The sequence below is a fragment of the Oncorhynchus mykiss genome, chromosome 30 (assembly GCF_013265735.2).
Source record: "Oncorhynchus mykiss isolate Arlee chromosome 30, USDA_OmykA_1.1, whole genome shotgun sequence".
Classification (NCBI taxonomy): Eukaryota; Metazoa; Chordata; class Actinopteri; order Salmoniformes; family Salmonidae; genus Oncorhynchus; species Oncorhynchus mykiss.
Window position 1 is genome coordinate 10,523,686 of NC_050570.1, and position 15,236 is coordinate 10,538,921.

General features: G+C 43.6%; 1 protein-coding gene across 3 annotated transcripts in view; it reads right to left on the reverse strand.

The window, feature by feature from the left end:
- Nucleotides 1-15,236, reverse strand: part of LOC110521302 (MOB kinase activator 2) — a 118,089-nt gene that overhangs the window by 46,334 nt on the left and 56,519 nt on the right. Inside the window, exon 1 of one of the 3 annotated variants that reach the window (XM_021598771.2) lies at nt 7,820-8,822. The exons of 1 other annotated variant lie outside the window; for it this stretch is intronic. In XM_021598771.2, coding sequence (XP_021454446.2) covers nt 7,820-7,857 — 38 coding nt within the window. In that variant the 5' untranslated portion in view covers nt 7,858-8,822. Of the gene's footprint in view, nt 1-3,881; nt 4,049-7,819; nt 8,823-15,236 lie in introns of those variants that run through there. One more of the 3 variants, XM_021598772.2, reaches the window with a different exon arrangement.

Genomic DNA, 15,236 nt, shown 5'->3' on the forward strand with positions numbered 1-15,236 from the left:
ACTGCTCTAGGTTACTCCAGTCTAGACAGGTACTGGAGGACCAGGGTTGGGAAAGGGTTGGTTTAGGAGAACATAGCCCTTGTTGAGCTCTGTCACAGCACTGTAGAATGGGCCAGGCCTGCCAAAGATTTTAAATATCTAATAATATTTAACCTTTATTTAACTAGGCACGTCAGTCAAGAACAAATTCTTATTTACAATGATAGCCTACCGAGGAACAGTGGGTTAACTGCCTTGTTCAGGGGCAGAACAACAGATTTTTACCTTGTCAGCTCAAGGATTCGATCCAGCAACATTTCACTTACTGGCCCAACACTCAAACCACAAGGCTACCTGCCTAATGACAGCCACATGGCACAAACACACATTCTCAGAGACCATTGTTCTGGTGTCTAGAGCCTCAGGTCCTGAATGTTCCAAGCTGTAGTCACTAGTCACCCTCTGCGGCAACAACACAGTGACAGGACAACACTACATTTCCGCATCGCCAAAACACAGACACTCAAATCCTGAGAAGCAAAAACATCTTATAAAACAGCATCTTCATCTCATGTTTTATTAAAGTCTGCCTCTCCCCCTCTCTACAACCTTAGAGAGATTACCGTTAGGTCTGGAAATGGCCAGGGACCTCACGATACGATATTATTATGATACTTAGGTGCAGATACAATGTATTGCAATTTTCACAATTCTTCATGTATTGCGATTCGATACTGGGATGTCATTGCGATTTTATGTTGCGAACATATTGCTCAGAGAGACAGAGCATGAAGAAAAAGTTCTGAAAACACGTTGGCTCACTATTTATAAAGATGGAGAAAAAGCTATAGGATGAAAAATACTCCAGTTTTTATACAGGTACAGCCGACTAGCGCTAGCTAACGCTAACGAGAGTAAAAATAAAATAAAAATGACTCAAAATAAATAATAATATTGGGATATGTAACTATCGACCCCCCCCCCCCCCCCCCCCCCCAAATCATCGCTAATGACTGCCCTGCTCTTGACCTCCAGCTGGATAACAAACCTCAAGTCTTAGGAGAAAACAGACAGAGGAACCGCTGGGCTAAGCTCCAAACCAGGTAGGCGTCAGATACAGATAGGCCTACATATGAATGAACCGTGGTGTATAGGGCTAAGGGCTAATTGAAGTACCGTTTCCTCTGTATAATGTTAGCCTGCCCTCCAATCACACTGATCCAGTGTTATATCAGTCATGTGAGGAGGGCCCAGGTTAATGAGTGTGTGTGTGTGTGTTTAGGTCAAACAGGGCATCAACTGTTCTATCATCATACAGACCTAAAGCCAAGGCGAAGGTTAAAATAGGCTACAACTCACTGAGAATCTGACTACTCTTCTCTGTGGAGCTGTGTCTGTCCAATACAGCAAAAACATGCTTCAGTTCACTTGCTGCTTATAACACATTCCCTTCTCAATCTATCCTCTCCGTGTCTCACCCTTACAGTGATCATCTGGCGAGCACCTGTTTTAAACCCAGACTGACAGGAAGCTAATCTGAGAGAAGGGCAAACCACAGGACAAACACACGGTTCAAACAAGCAGGAAAATCATCATGACGCGGGCTGAAAATGTAAGAGAGTGAAACTTTTGTGGTCAGAGCAGAAAGCAGAGCAGAAAGCAGAGCACACAATGCTACTTTAGTTTTCAGCTATTTCTGTCCGAGAGTTGGGATTGGATTGTGGCTAAAGTCAACAAGGACCTTGTCCATGTGAGTGTTTCCAAAACCAACACTCATCAATCAAACCCACGACAACACCAAACCCCCTGAGTGGCTGACAGAGGTGCCAAGGTAGACAGGAAGTAGTGCCAGAAATAGAACTGATCGGTCACCCAATTAGGCGTCAGCACAGGAGCCAAGTCCCGCCTCAGGACTGGTGATAATTGCCCTGTAAAGAAAAACTACAGTTTCTGGAACTGGGCTGTGCTTTCACAAAGCTACTGTGTGTGTTTTACCTATAGACGTATGCACACAGTCATGTGTTTGGACACACATGTGAACAGAAATACAAAGGGCAGGCTGTTCTTCACGCTAGCTAGGTGGAGGGAGCGAATGTAAACAGAGTTCTGAATGGCACAGAGGGTCTGATGGTCTAATCCGATTCAGGTTTACAAGTGTGAGTGTGTTAGGTCTGGGCGGTATACCGTATTTGACTATATACCGGTATTGATGCACGGACTAGTTTAGGTTTTGACGTTACCTTGTATAACGGCATTTCAATGTTTGGTTTGTTAAATGTGTTACCCTCTCTGCCGCGTGAAATAATTTACTTTTTACTTCTGTAAAAAAACCATCTGTAATGACAATCTGCATGGTCAATGCTGCTGGTTTTGGGACAACGATTAAATATAAATCTATGAGCGTAATAGAATTCCTGTTTGCAAACTGCTAGTTTTTCCTTTTCATAGCAAGTTGTGGATAAAATAAATAGTTTTAGCCAATAATGCTAATCGCTAGTTAACCGGCTTGCCAGCTAGCTAGCTAAATGTACTTAGAGCAAATGTAGCTAGCTAGCTAATACAGCCTGATAGCAGTGCTGGTGTAGATCAGCATGTTTGTGCAACTATGTATTTTAAATCAAAGTGGAATAAGCAAAGCATGAATATTTTAGCTACGTCAAAGCTACAGTAAGAGAAAACATGTAATGTAACATTAATTAGGGTCCACTGGGAAACATTGACCAAAACTTTGGTTCCTACCTTGTCACAATAACTCCTGTCAAACACATATTCAAAGTGCCCACTTTATTCCATCTTTTGGTTGAAGTTTCATTGAACAGTATACAACATTCAGAATGGACAAAGCCCCATTAGAAACACTTAGAATGTATGTGGTGCCACCCTAGGGTCAAGTATATGTATAACTTTAATTATTTAAAAAACTCAAATACGAAAAATATAGTGATATGATATTATGGCAATATCGTTCAGCCCTAGTGTGCGTGTGTTTGAGACTGTTTGGTCCTCACCATTAAACCCTCCATAATGAGCTGATGTTTATATATATAGCCGTAGTGCAGCTAAAGCGAGTTCTACAACTACATAAGGAGGGGGGGCTCTTCCACCCAGTCTGGCTGATCTAACTCACTCATCTGGTAGCATGATGCTAGGTCGACAACACCCTCTGAACCATCAAGAGCAGGTAGGAGTAGTGTAAAGTTGCTTCTAGACGCTGCTACAAGGTCTGTTGTATGTTCTCCCGAGTGGCTCAGGTTGTGATTTAGAGAAGCTGAGCTGATACCAGATCTGTGTCCAAAACTGAACGTGGCCCAGGTATGCTATGCTTACTAAGCTAGCTAACATGGCTCAAGTAACCATGCTAACTAAGCAAGAAAAGTAAACAACTTTTCCCCTCCCAAAACTAGGACCCCTTTAACTGTATGAGAAGGTCAAAGTCTAGCTAGCAGACTACCTCACTACTCTGCTGTACCAAACAGAAAGGTCTTGGGAAGGATCACAGTGACTGTGTGTACAAACAAACAGACGGAGACCATCCGACCGGCCAGCAGGGCAGTGGATGGGAGGTTGGGCTGGCTACATGCCATTCCTCCTCACTCAAGGAGGCTAAATCACTACATGGCTCTGGATCTGTACCATTCTGCCACAATTAGCTTGCTCCCTTCTCCTCGGTCTTACTAAAGCCAAATCTGTGACGCTACATTGTCTCCTTCAAACCACACCGCAGAATCAGAAACAAAGCTACAGAGAAGTTTCAGCCACAGAGGGGCAGGGAGAGGGAGTACAGCACCAACATTAAAACAAACAGTTACATCAACACAACCAGGAATAACAACCAACAGCGAGAGAGAGCCATATAGAAAGTGAGAGATAAAGGGGTGAGCAGAGCAAGAGTAGCTAATTACCTATAGAAGAAGCAGTCACAGCAGACCAGGACCCCCATCCAGCTGGTATTTGAGACAGTGGCAGGTCTGTGAGGGTCCCACCCAGGTCTTTCACTCTTCCCTCACTCCTTCTACAGGTGAAGGGGGGGCTCTATCCGAGCACACAGCTCCAGAATAGCACCTCCCGTTTTCTCTCTCTCTCACACACCGCGGTAACTGGCTGCTCACGAACTGGGTCCACACTCAACACACACACACTCTTAGCGGTCCAATCAGCAAACAGGCCACCACTGATGAATGTCCACAGCACGTTACAGACAACCTCTCACAGCAACTTGGAGCCCTTTCAAAGTGTCTTCCTCTCTCTTTCTCGCTAGAACTACTGCCTGCCTCATTCCTTCCCTCTCCATCCCTCGCTCCCCCTTTCTCTGGCTGGCTCCCACTTGAAAGGAGGGAAGATTAGCTTGGCAAACAGACTCGGATAAACAAACTGCTGACGGCTGGGTAGGACAGGGTGGACTGCTGCAGAGAGAGGCACACAGGAAGGCTCTGGGCTCTAGCAAAAATCTCTGCCATCTGTATATCCCAAACAAGGAGTAAACAAACTTGACCACACACGCCCAAAACAAATTGGCTGATTTGAGATTGGCTGGTTATTGAGTGTTTCACCTCTGTTAGCTGGCCCATAATCTGTACTGAAAAACAGAACCTGCAAACCAAGCCTGCCTGTTGAAACTGGGAGATGGTGCCAGGTGTTGCAAAAGAAAAGCTAATGGCAAATGAACAGAGGGACCAGAACAACTTGGACACACACGTTCACCTGTCATTCTTCCACATAGGGTGGATTAGAATATGCTAGGCTCTGGTCCATGGCCCGTGATGTGAACAGGTAAAAGTGTTGAGGAAGGAGCGCCCTTCTCAAATGGAACAGTAATCTGTGCTGCTCAGTCATGTTGTCAACAAGGCAGCACCTGTATCGTCCAGAAATAAACATCTCTTTTCCAAAAAATATGTTACAACTTTCATTATTTTCATTGAAAAGGCAGATAAAGCATTATCAAAAGTGATCACTTCTGCATGTGAAAATACAGAATCCCACTCATTCCTCCACAAACTTAATTATGTCACTTTTGCTTTGAGCCGACTTTGACATGGGCTTGGAAACACACCCAATTAACTTTCACCTGGTGCAAAACCTGGGCCAGATGAATCTAATCCCCTCATTGATGCATAGACAGAAAGTGGGAGTGGCTAGAACACACCCCCAAGATCGCAGCCAATCACAGAAGAGCTCTGTGACAGTCAGTGCAGGCATACAAGATGAAGGACACTCCACTTCTCCCTCCTCCTCTAGCTCACCCTTTCCTTCTTTCACTCTCAATATTTCTGACTTTTTCCATCTCTCTCTGGACTGCAGTGCCCCATTAGGTGAGTGTGAGTGTGTAAAGCGAGACAAAGAGATTCACTTTCATAAGGCCATATTGGTTTAGAAGTAGCCTGGAGTTGTGTTGTGATTTAGTTACCAACTCGTTAAAAGGCCCAACGACAAGGTGACACTAATCTCTTCCTGACAAATACACACGACCCAAGCAAGTCTTAAGGTGTCCACATGCTTTCCAGATGAAACAGTTTGTTCCTGTTGGACTTCGGTAAGGTTTTTTTCCGGCTGTTCGGGCACATATTCTTCTCGAGTCAAGCCGAAGTCAGTAGCCGAAGTCTATGCCCCCTCGTCTGCGATTGTTCAACAGTAGGGATTCTTCAATGAAGTGCCTGTTGTCATTCAACGAGAAACGACTCATCCTTATGCACAACACTTCCCCACCCTTCCCTCCTCTGTGTTCCTCTTCCTCCTCTCTGTTCTGTTCTTTATCAGATGAAAGATGGGAGAGGTGCCGCAGTAGCACAGCAAAGCACTTTAACAGCCAATGATGTCATATCCCTCCCCCCTCTCTTCATCCCTAGCTGCCTGTCACCAAGGGCCTCTGCTGCTACTCCCTCGCTTTGAATTACACCTACCTTCACACGCAAACACACACTACCTGATTGAGGGAAACAATGTGCCCAAACACCCACCTTTCCGTTCTCTTTCCTTCCCTCTCTCACTCCCTCTCACACACACCCCTTGATTGAGGAGGCAGGGATTGGTCAACAGTAGGGATTCTTAAATGAAGTGTTGTAATGCAACGAGAAACAAAATCAGGAACACGCTATTTTTTTAAATTAAGAAATACTGCACCAAACATGTAAAATTGCGTGATTAAGATCTCCCTGGCAAAAACGTTGCAATTAATGACAGATTTGAGGTATCTTAGATTAACTGACTATTTTGAGGAAGTGTACACTGGCTACGGCGTCTCAAAATGGACAAACAGTACTACTGCAGCTTTTCTCATTTTTCAAGGTAAGGTCTTAAGGGAGTATGTGAGCACACTCGTTCAGCTAGCCGAACTGAAGCATTCTCTCCTCTGGGTCTGTGTGATACAGTTTGTGTGAGTAGTGGAAGGGCCTGTGGCTGATAACAAGGCCAGTGGGTATAGGGTGCCAGAGGGAGATGGAAGGAAACTGCCATTACATCAACACTAATTTTCAACAATTAAAACTGAGGGCATGCGTGTGTATAAAACATGTGTGTGTGTGGTATGCTTGTTAAACAACAGAGAGAGAGAGAGTGTGTGTGTGTGTCAAAACACCCCCAAAAAAGACAAGGAACTGGGCATAAGTTACAAGGGCCGGATTTAAGAATTTAAATTGCAGAAAGTTTGCCTGGTTTAGCGATGAGGAAGACAAAGCACATCTATTCATTAAACGTGTGAGTTGAAGATATACATAATGAGGGAGAGAATGAATTACTTCCCAGGGAGAGGAGAGAGAAAGAGAACTTGTGGGCTGGGGTTATCATGGCCCTACTAGGCAGTGGGCAATCATGTCAACTGAAAGTGGGTGAGGAGACACCACACACCACACCACAGGGGAGATATTTCAGTGGATATTTTTTAATGAAGGGGGGAGAGGTGGAGAGGAGGGGGGGGGAGAGGTGGAGAGGAGGGGGGGGGAGAGGTGGAGAGGTGGAGAGGAGGGGGGGAAGAGGTGGAGAGGAGGGGGGAAGAGGTGGAGAGGAGGGGGGGAGGTGGAGAGGAGGGGGGGGGAGGTGTAGAGGAGGGGGGGGGGGGTGTAGAGGAGGGGGGGGGTGTAGAGGAGGGGGGGGGGTGGAGAGGAGGGGGGGGGGTGGAGAGGAGGGGGGGGGGTGGAGAGGAGGGGGGGGTGTGGAGAGGAGGGGGGGTGGAGAGGAGGGGGGGGGGGGTGGAGAGGAGGGGGGGAGGGAGAGAGAAACAAGTAATAAATTCTTGCTTTGGCAATGTAAACATGTTTTCCATGCCAATAAAGCCCTTTGAATTTAATTGAATTGAGAAAGTAATGGGGGGGGGGGGGGGACCACCCCTAAAGCCTGATATTCAGGTTTACACACAGCTCAAACTGCGCGCCACCCAATACACGTCGGCATCACAATGGCAAGGGTCTGGGGCCAGAAAATTAGTTTAAGATTGACATCATCAAACCATTATTCGAACGTCAACCACGTCAAGTCTGCCGTCCACGAACCCTCAAATGTTTTAAACGCGTATTTTCATTGGCGTGGCAACCGATGCAATAGATACATAGTCGTTGTTTTAACCATGATCAGTGAGTTTTCAGTGAAACGGGTTGTGAGTCAGAGCAACTACTTCCATCAGCTGCATCCATACAGCGTGCGTATCATAACCAAGTTTCAATTCAACAATAGAAATGCTCGAAGAGTCACAATCACGACACAAGCAACTGATCATACCGACGACATTAAAGTCACACAATAAACATTGATCAACTGCGTCTGGAAAACTTTACAATGCACTGTTTACGTATATATGTGTCGAATATAGAAAGAAGCCTAACTCGAGTAGTGAATGGATGAAGTAACTTACCTATTCAATGTATAGGAGCCGTTCCGTTTAAACCTCATGCCGGACGATAGGAATCGGATAAAGAAATCCAGAATTGATTACGTTCAGCTTTCGATGCACCTGAAAACGCCCGTGCCTTTGACGGATGTAGACGAGAACAATAAAAACGGAGTTGTCTGTCGTGCAGACCTCTCTTCCTTTTACCCTATATCTCTCGATTCTTCCTTCCAAACCTCCGCCCTCTGTTCGGTTCCCCCAGCTTCCGCTAGGCAGGGTTTACAAGTCGGGGGGCAAGGATGTCAAAACAAAGTGCTTAGATGAAACAAAAGAACGATAGCTCGTCATTCAGATCGCTACAATTACAGCAGTGAGGATGTCGGAACATAATCCGAGCAACGATACCTAGTGTTCCTTTAGATATGATGCCCCTACTTCGTGTACTCAGTAGCCCGTTTAAGTAAATCAGACACTTTCTCAGACACGTCACTGACTTAAAATAACTTTACAGCTTTTCGATTGTAGTACAATCTACTAAAGCTATATCAATATCTAAAATTACCCGCATGATTTGTATATTCCCTACTTCTACCACCGAATATAGACTCCTTTGTCAATCAATGCACACTCAGAAATACATCACCATCTGCTTTCCAGTCATGAAAAAATATTCATAGTGCCTATTATTCATCCTTGCCCGACAGATCCACGGATACAGAGGGCGCAAGCAACATTTCATGTTTCAAGTGCGTTTTATATCTTGCAGGCTATATTTTCCTCTTGTATGCTATAGGGAGAGGACAGAACACAGACTCCAAGCGAACACTTGTCAGCGTGTGGACTGTGAGACAGATTGAAGCTAAGAATAGACTAAGGAGCCATTAAAGCCTGCTAAATCCACAGCTTCAAGTGTGTGTGTGAGAGAGAGGGAGTCGGATTCCAGACCTAAGAACATAAGGTAATAGACCTACAGGTCCCTATGAGCAGTACTTGATAGCTAAAATAGTCATTGCTCCATCTTGCCCACTGGTAAACTAGCACCATCCATAACATTTCGGAGCTAAGACGTGTGTGGAGCAGAGGGGGCTGGTGGGAAGAGCTATAGGAGGACACGCTCATTGTAATGGCTAGAGTAGAATTAATGGAATGGAGTCCGTGGTGGTTTCCCTATATTCAACGTGTTTGATACCGTTCCATTCATTACGTTCCAGCCATTAATGAGCCCGTCCCCCTATAGCTCCTCCCACCAGCCTCCTCTTGTGCAGAGTAAGGACTTGGCCCAGTCTTCAGACTGAGCACGTGCTCAGTGAAATGAGGTGACAGTAATCACTAATCAGGGCTGCGCCTGACAACAACAAAAAAAATATTTTGGTTGACCAAAAAGCTTCTGTTCTTTATATTTGCTACTGCTCGGCTAAAGAAAAAACCTTGGTCGAGCAACGGCCTATTGACCAAACAATCAACTGATTGGGCTCAGCCCTAGTAATCATATTACCTTGACATAGAAGGGACAATGAATGACATACAATGGGGCAAAAAAGTATTTAGTCAGCCACCAATTGTGCAAGTTCTCCCACTTAAAAAGATGAGAGGCCTGTAATTTTCATCATAGGTACACTTCAACTATGACAGACAAAATGTGAGAGAAAAATATCCAGAAATCACATTATAGGATTTTTTATGAATTTATTTGCAAATTATGGTGGAAAATAAGTATTTGGTCACCTACAAACAAGCAAGATTTCTGGCTCTCACAGACCTGTAACTTCTTCGTTAAGAGGCTCCTCTGTCCTCCACTCGTTACCTGTATTAATGGCACCTGTTTGAACTTGTTATCAGTATAAAAGACACCTGTCCACAACCTCAAACAGTCACACTCCAAACTCCACTATGGCCAAGACCAACGAGCTGTCAAAGGACACCAGAAACAAAATTGTACACCTGCACCAGGCTGGGAAGACTGAATCTGCAATAGGTAAGCAGCTTGGTTTGAAGAAATCAACTGTGGGAGCAATTATTAGGAAATGGAAGACATACAAGACCACTGATAATCTCCCTCGATCTGGGGCTCCACGCAAGATCTCACACCGTGGGGTCAAAATGATCACAAGAACGGTGAGCAAAAATCCCAGAAACACACGGGGGGACCTAGTGAATGACCTGCAGAGAGCTGGGACCAAAGTAACAAAGCCTACCATCAGCAAGGGCATTGAAGATGAAACGTGGCTGGGTCTTTCAGCATGACAATGATCCCAAACACACCGCCCGGGCAACGAAGGAGTGGCTTCGTAAGAAGCATTTCAAGGTCCTGGAGTGGCCTAGCCAGTCTCCAGATCTCAACCCCATAGAAAATCTTTGGAGGGAGTTGAAAGTCTGTGTTGCCCAGCAACAGCCCCAAAACATCACTGCTCTAGAGGAGATCTGCATGGAGGAATGGGCCAAAATACCAGCAACAGTGTGTGAAAACCTTGTGAAGACTTACAGAAAACATTTGACCTCTGTCATTGCCAACAAAGGGTATATAACAAAGTATTGCGATGAACTTTTGTTATTGACCAAATACTTATTTTTCCACCATAATTTTCAAATTCATTAAAAATCCTACAATGTGATTTCTCCATCATTGCTATAATGGATTCACACACACAGAACTGATGTCCTCTCTCATTACAGATTGCTGTCATCTTGCCGTTCTCCTGTTTAAACTCATTGAGCTGATTCTGAGAACTACAAACTGTTCTTCAGGTCCTGGACCTCTCTGGTCAGGTCGTCCATTATTTTATTAGTGGACTCCACCAGTATTTGGACACAACACTTATAGCTATTATATTGTTGTTGTAAAAAGTGCTTGTATAACTATTTTTGTTTGTTTTAAAATATCCTAGAGAGAGACACCACCGTTCTCATGGTACTCCTGCCGGCTTTGGTCTTTGTCATGGTAACAACGTAGGTTACGCTGTTACTCCTCGCAATTCCAGACAGGGCAGGTCGCAGGGAAGATTGGAAACAACAAACAGCAGGGAGAGTTAAAGAGGTTACAACAGATCATGTCATACATTTTAAATTGGTAGGAAGTAGAGGTTGACCGATTATGATTTTTCCACGCCGATACCGATTATTGGAGGACCAAAAAAAGCTGATACCGATTAATCGGCAGATCTCTATTTATTTATTTGTAATAATGACAATTACAACAATACTGAATGAACACTTATTTTAACTTAATATAATACATCAATAAAAATCAATAATGAAACATGTTCAATTTGGTTTCAATAATACAAAAACAAAGTGTTGGAGAAGTAAAAGTGCAATATGTGCCATGTAAAAAAGCTAACATTTGAGTTCCTTGCTCAGAACATGAGAACATATGAAAGTTGGAGGTTCAACTAGCTTTAAGCACCAACTGTCAGAGCAGCTCACAGATTACTGCACCTGTACATAGCCCACCTATAATTTAGCCCAAACTACCTCTTTCCCTACTGTATTTATTTTGCTCCTTTGCACCCCATTATTTTTATTTCTACTTTGCACATTCTTCCACTGCAAATCTACCATTCCAGTGTTTTACTTGCTACAGTGCCTTGCGAAAGTATTCAGCCCCCTTGAACTTTGCGACCTTTTGCCACATTTCAGGCTTCAAACATAAAGATATAAAACTGTATTTTTTTGTGAAGAATCAACAACAAGTGGGACACAATCATGAAGTGGAACGACATTTATTGGATATTTCAAACTTTTTTAACAAATCAAAAACTGAAAAATTGGGCGTGCAAAATTATTCAGCCCCTTTACTTTCAGTGCAGCAAACTCTCTCCAGAAGTTCAGTGAGGATCTCTGAATGATCCAATGTTGACCTAAATGACTAATGATGATAAATACAATCCACCTGTGTGTAATCAAGTCTCCGTATAAATGCACCTGCACTGTGATAGTCTCAGAGGTCCGTTAAAAGCGCAGAGAGCATCATGAAGAACAAGGAACACACCAGGCAGGTCCGAGATACTGTTGTGAAGAAGTTTAAAGCCGGATTTGGATACAAAAAGATTTCCCAAGCTTTAAACATCCCAAGGAGCACTGTGCAAGCAATAATATTGAAATGGAAGGAGTATCAGACCACTGCAAATCTACCAAGACCTGGCCCGTCCCTCTAAACTTTCAGCTCACACAAGGAGAAGACTGATCAGAGATGCAGCCAAGAGGCCCATGATCCCTCTGGATGAACTGCAGAGATCTACAGCTGAGGTGGGAGACTCTGTCCATAGGACAACAATCAGTCGTATATTGCACAAATCTGGCCTTTATGGAAGAGTGGCAAGAAGAAAGCCATTTCTTATTAAAGATATCCATAAAAAGTGTTGTTTAAAGTTTGACACAAGCCACCTGGGAGACACACCAAACATGTGGAAGAAGGTGCTCTGGTCAGATGAAACCAAAATTTAACTTTTTGGCAACAATGCAAAACGTTATGTTTTATGTAAAAGCAACACACCATCCCCACTGTCAAACATGGTGGTGGCAGCATCATGGTTTGGGCCTGCTTTTCTTCAGCAGGGACAGGGAAGATGGTTAAAATTGATGGGAAGATGGATGGAGCCAAATACAGGACCATTCTGGAAGAAGACCTGAGACTGGGACGGAGATTTGTCTTCCAACAAGACAATGATCCAAAACATAAAGCAAAATCTACAATGGAATGGTTCAAAAATAAACATATCCAGGTGTTAGAATGGCCAAGTCAAAGTCCAGACCTGAATCCAATCGAGAATCTGTGGAAAGAACTGAAAACTACTGTTCACAAATGCTCTCCATCCAACCTCACTGAGCTCGAGCTGTTTTGCAAGGAGGAATGGGAAAAAAATGTCAGTCTCTCGATGTGCAAAACTGATAGAGACATACCCCAAGCGACTTACAGCTGTAATCGCAGCAAAAGGTGGCGCTACAAAGTATTAACTTAAGGGGGCTGAATAATTTTGCACGCCCAATTTTTCAGTTTTTGATTTGTTAAAAAAGTTTGAAATATCCAATAAATGTCGTTCCACTTCATGATTGTGTCCCACTTGTTGTTGATTCTTCACAAAAAAATACAGTTTTATATCTTTATGTTTGAAGCCTGAAATGTGGAAAAAGGTCGCAAAGTTCAAGGGGGCCGAATACTTTCGCAAGGCACTGTATATTGTATTTACTTTGCCACCATGGCCTTTTTTTTGCCTTTACCTCCCTTATCTCACCTCATTTGCTCACATCATATATAGACTTGTTTAGACTTATATAGACTTGTTTCTACGGTATTATTGACTGTATGTTTGTTTTACTCCATGTGTAACTCTGTGTCGTTGTATGTGTTGAACTGCTTTGCTTTATCTTGGCCAGGTCGCAATTGTAAATGAGAACTTGTTCTCAACTTGCCTACCTGGTTAAATAAAGGTGAAATAAATAAAATACATTTAAAAAACAACGTAGGTTACGCTGTTACTCCTCCCAATTCCAGACAGGGCAGGTGCCGATACCGATTAATCGACAGATCTCTATTTATTTATTTGTAATAATGACAATTACAACAATACTGAATGAACACTTATTTTAACTTAATATAATACATCAATAAAAATCAATTTAGCCTCAAATAAATAATGAAACATGTTCAATTTGGTTTAAATAATGCAAAAACAAAGTGTTGGAGAAGTAAAAGTGCAATAAGTGCCGTGTAAAAAAGCTACCGTTTAAGTTCCTTGCTCAGAACATGAGAACATATGAAAGTTGGTGGTTCCTTTTAACATGAGACTTCAATATTCCAAGGTAAGAGGTTTTAGATGTAGTTAATATAGTATTTATAGGACTATGTATTCCATATACCTTTGACTATTGGGATGGTCTTATAGGCACTATAGTATTGCCAGTGTAACAGTATAGCTTCCGTCCCTCTCCTCGCCCCAACCAGGGCTCGAACCAGGAACACATCTACAACAGCCACACTCAAAGCATCGTTACCCATCGCTCCACAAAAGCCCTTGCTAGGCAAGGGGAATAACTACTCCAAGTCTCAGAGCGAGTGACGTTTGAAACGCTATTAGCCACACCCCACTAACTAGCTAGCCATTTCACATCGGTTACACCAGCCATTAGGCTGATAGGCTTGAAGTCATAAAAAGCGCTGTGCTTGCGAAGAGCTGCTGGCAAAACGCACAAAAGTGCTGTTTGAATGAATGCTTACGAGCCTAATTAAAATCGGCCATTCCGATTAAATCGGTCAACCTCTAGTAGGAAGGATTTGAAAGTATTCTGAGAATTTCTCTGAGCTGGATGGAGAGAAGGATAAGAGGGAGGAAGGGAGATGAAGAGAAGGTGGGAATGGATGGATGTGTGGAATAATGTATGGTGACTGGAAAGAGGTGCAGAAAGAGTGAGGTTGAGGACGTAATGTCTTTGGCTCTCAGCTGCTCACCACATCTCTGAAAGGCCCTATCATTCGGTGTACAGATGTGCACAGTTATTGGAATATTCAAATATCCATGTAGCATTGTTACTTACAAGGATGTGCCATGACATTTAAAATCATTCATTTATTAAAACAAAACTTTTCTATGGAGTTATGACATAAAAAGACCAGTAGCCTTCACGTATGTAGTTTGTTGTTTATGTTGTCCAATCAAAGAGGCTCAATCTGTAGAAAGTGGAATGAGAGTTCACTAATGCAATGCAAGATGTTAGAGAAGTGAGAAGGAGTAGGCTTCAATTAGCAGCCAACAGGTAGGTTGTTGTTTTATCTGAATGGGGAGAAAACACAGCATGTAGCCTCAATTAGCCTAGCTAGCTACTCTAGGCCAATGTTTCCTAACCGTGGTCCTTGAGTACCCCAAACAGCACACATTTTTTGTAACCCTGGACAAGCACACCTGATCCAACTTGCCAACTAATCATCAAGCCCTCAATGAGCTGAATAAGCTGTGTTTGTCCAGGGCTATAATGAAACAGGTGTCTTGTTGGGGTACTAGAGGACCAGGGTTGGGAAACACTGCTCAAGGTTACTCCAGTCTAGACAGGAAACACTACTCTAGGCTACTCCAGTCTAGACAGGTACTGGAGGACCAGGGTTGGGAAACACTGCTCTAGGCTACTCCAGTCTAGACAGGTACTAGAGGACCAGGGTTGGGAAACACTGCTCTAGGTTACTCCAGTCTAGACAGGTACTAGAGGACCAGGGTTGGGAAACACTGCTCTAGGCTACTCCAGTCTAGACAGGTACTAGAGGACCAGGGTTGGGAAACACTGCTCTAGGCTACTCCAGTCTAGACAGGTACTAGAGGACCAGGGTTGGGAAACACTGCTCTAGGTTACTCCAGTCTAGACAGGTACTGTAAAATGGGATGATAGCATTGTGGCTGTTACAAGTTAGCTAGTGTTGGCTTTAACCGAGTTGCCTTGGCTTCTGCATCTCTCG